At 39.1% G+C, this 1,219-nt stretch overlaps 1 protein-coding gene across 1 annotated transcript in view; it reads left to right on the forward strand.

Moving 5' to 3' along the window:
- LOC105621113 (cholesterol desaturase daf-36-like) overlaps positions 1 to 1,219 on the forward strand; it is a 4,454-nt gene extending 3,235 nt beyond the window's left edge. Inside the window, exons 4-5 of the mRNA XM_012202584.1 lie at positions 61 to 239; positions 524 to 1,219. Of these exons, the coding sequence (XP_012057974.1) occupies positions 61 to 239; positions 524 to 1,219 (875 nt within the window). The remainder of the gene's footprint in view (positions 1 to 60; positions 240 to 523) is intronic.

Raw genomic sequence — 1,219 nt, forward strand, 5'->3', positions numbered from 1 at the left:
CTATATATATATATATATATATATATATATATATATATATAAAATTGTTTTTTTGCCCAGTACCACACGTCGCTCGAGTGAAAGTTTGGAAGAGCTGCGAAGTGAATCACATTATCTTCGTCTGGTACCATTCTGAATCAGCTGAACCGGATTGGCAGCCCCAACCACACACATTTGTTTCTACCGGGGCCTGGCGCTTCCAAGGTCGCAATGAATACCTCATTAACTGTCATATACAGGTTTGTCGCGCATTTGATTCTTTAATGTGATAGAAGATATATCTCTATCACGCAGAAATCATTCGGAGAAAACTAGAAGAAAAGCGTTTTCAATTAATCAAGTTTATTAATGAATCTTGAAGTACTATTAGTTCACTTGAATGTATTGTTAAGAATCATTTTCCAGAGTCATGGACGGAGTAAAAGTATTAGAGAGAAAATTACGTTCTATTTTTATATCCTCTCTACTTCTGAAAATCTGTTTTAAATAGACAATAAATTTTATGTTTGAATCTGTGCATTAGGATGTAACCGAGAATGGGCCTGATGCCATGCATCTCAACGAGCTGCATAGTCCACCTATATTCCTCTCTGGCGAATTTTCCTGGTTAGCTCGGCACTTATGGATCATCTACACAAGATGGCAACCTAACTGCTCATATGACAACCAGATGAATGAGGATGAAGATGAAGTAATAAAGACGAGCGCCAAATTGAAAGGAGTGTCAATTCATCCAATTGAAAATGACAAAGGAAATCGTCATTTCACAGTTGCGCAAAACACAGATAGAAATAGGGAGGAACACAAGGCCAATATGCACTTATGTCATAAAGTGATGCTTTTAGAACGTTTTAGCATAATGGAGTCTGATGTACGCGCCGAGCAGATCGGACCTGGCATCATCGAATTAAATGTCAATACGTCGTTCGGATCTTTGTACATTTTGTTAACAATAACGCCTATCGAACCGCTGCTACAACGGGTGATTCATCTGATCTTCTCGCCACCTCTGTTGGCGCCATACGCTAATTTGCTTTTTCTAGGCGAGTGCATGATGTTTGAACGTGACATTAGAATCTGGAACTCTAAGAGATTTGAACAACATCCGATTCTGGTGCACGAGGATCGTACTATCCAAGTATACCGCCGTTGGTACTCACAGTTTTATTCTGATCATAGTCCCACCTATGAAACGGCCATAAAGGATTTACAGTGGTAG

This window comes from Atta cephalotes (assembly GCF_000143395.1).
Source record: "Atta cephalotes unplaced genomic scaffold scaffold00032, whole genome shotgun sequence".
NCBI lineage: Eukaryota > Metazoa > Arthropoda > Insecta > Hymenoptera > Formicidae > Atta > Atta cephalotes.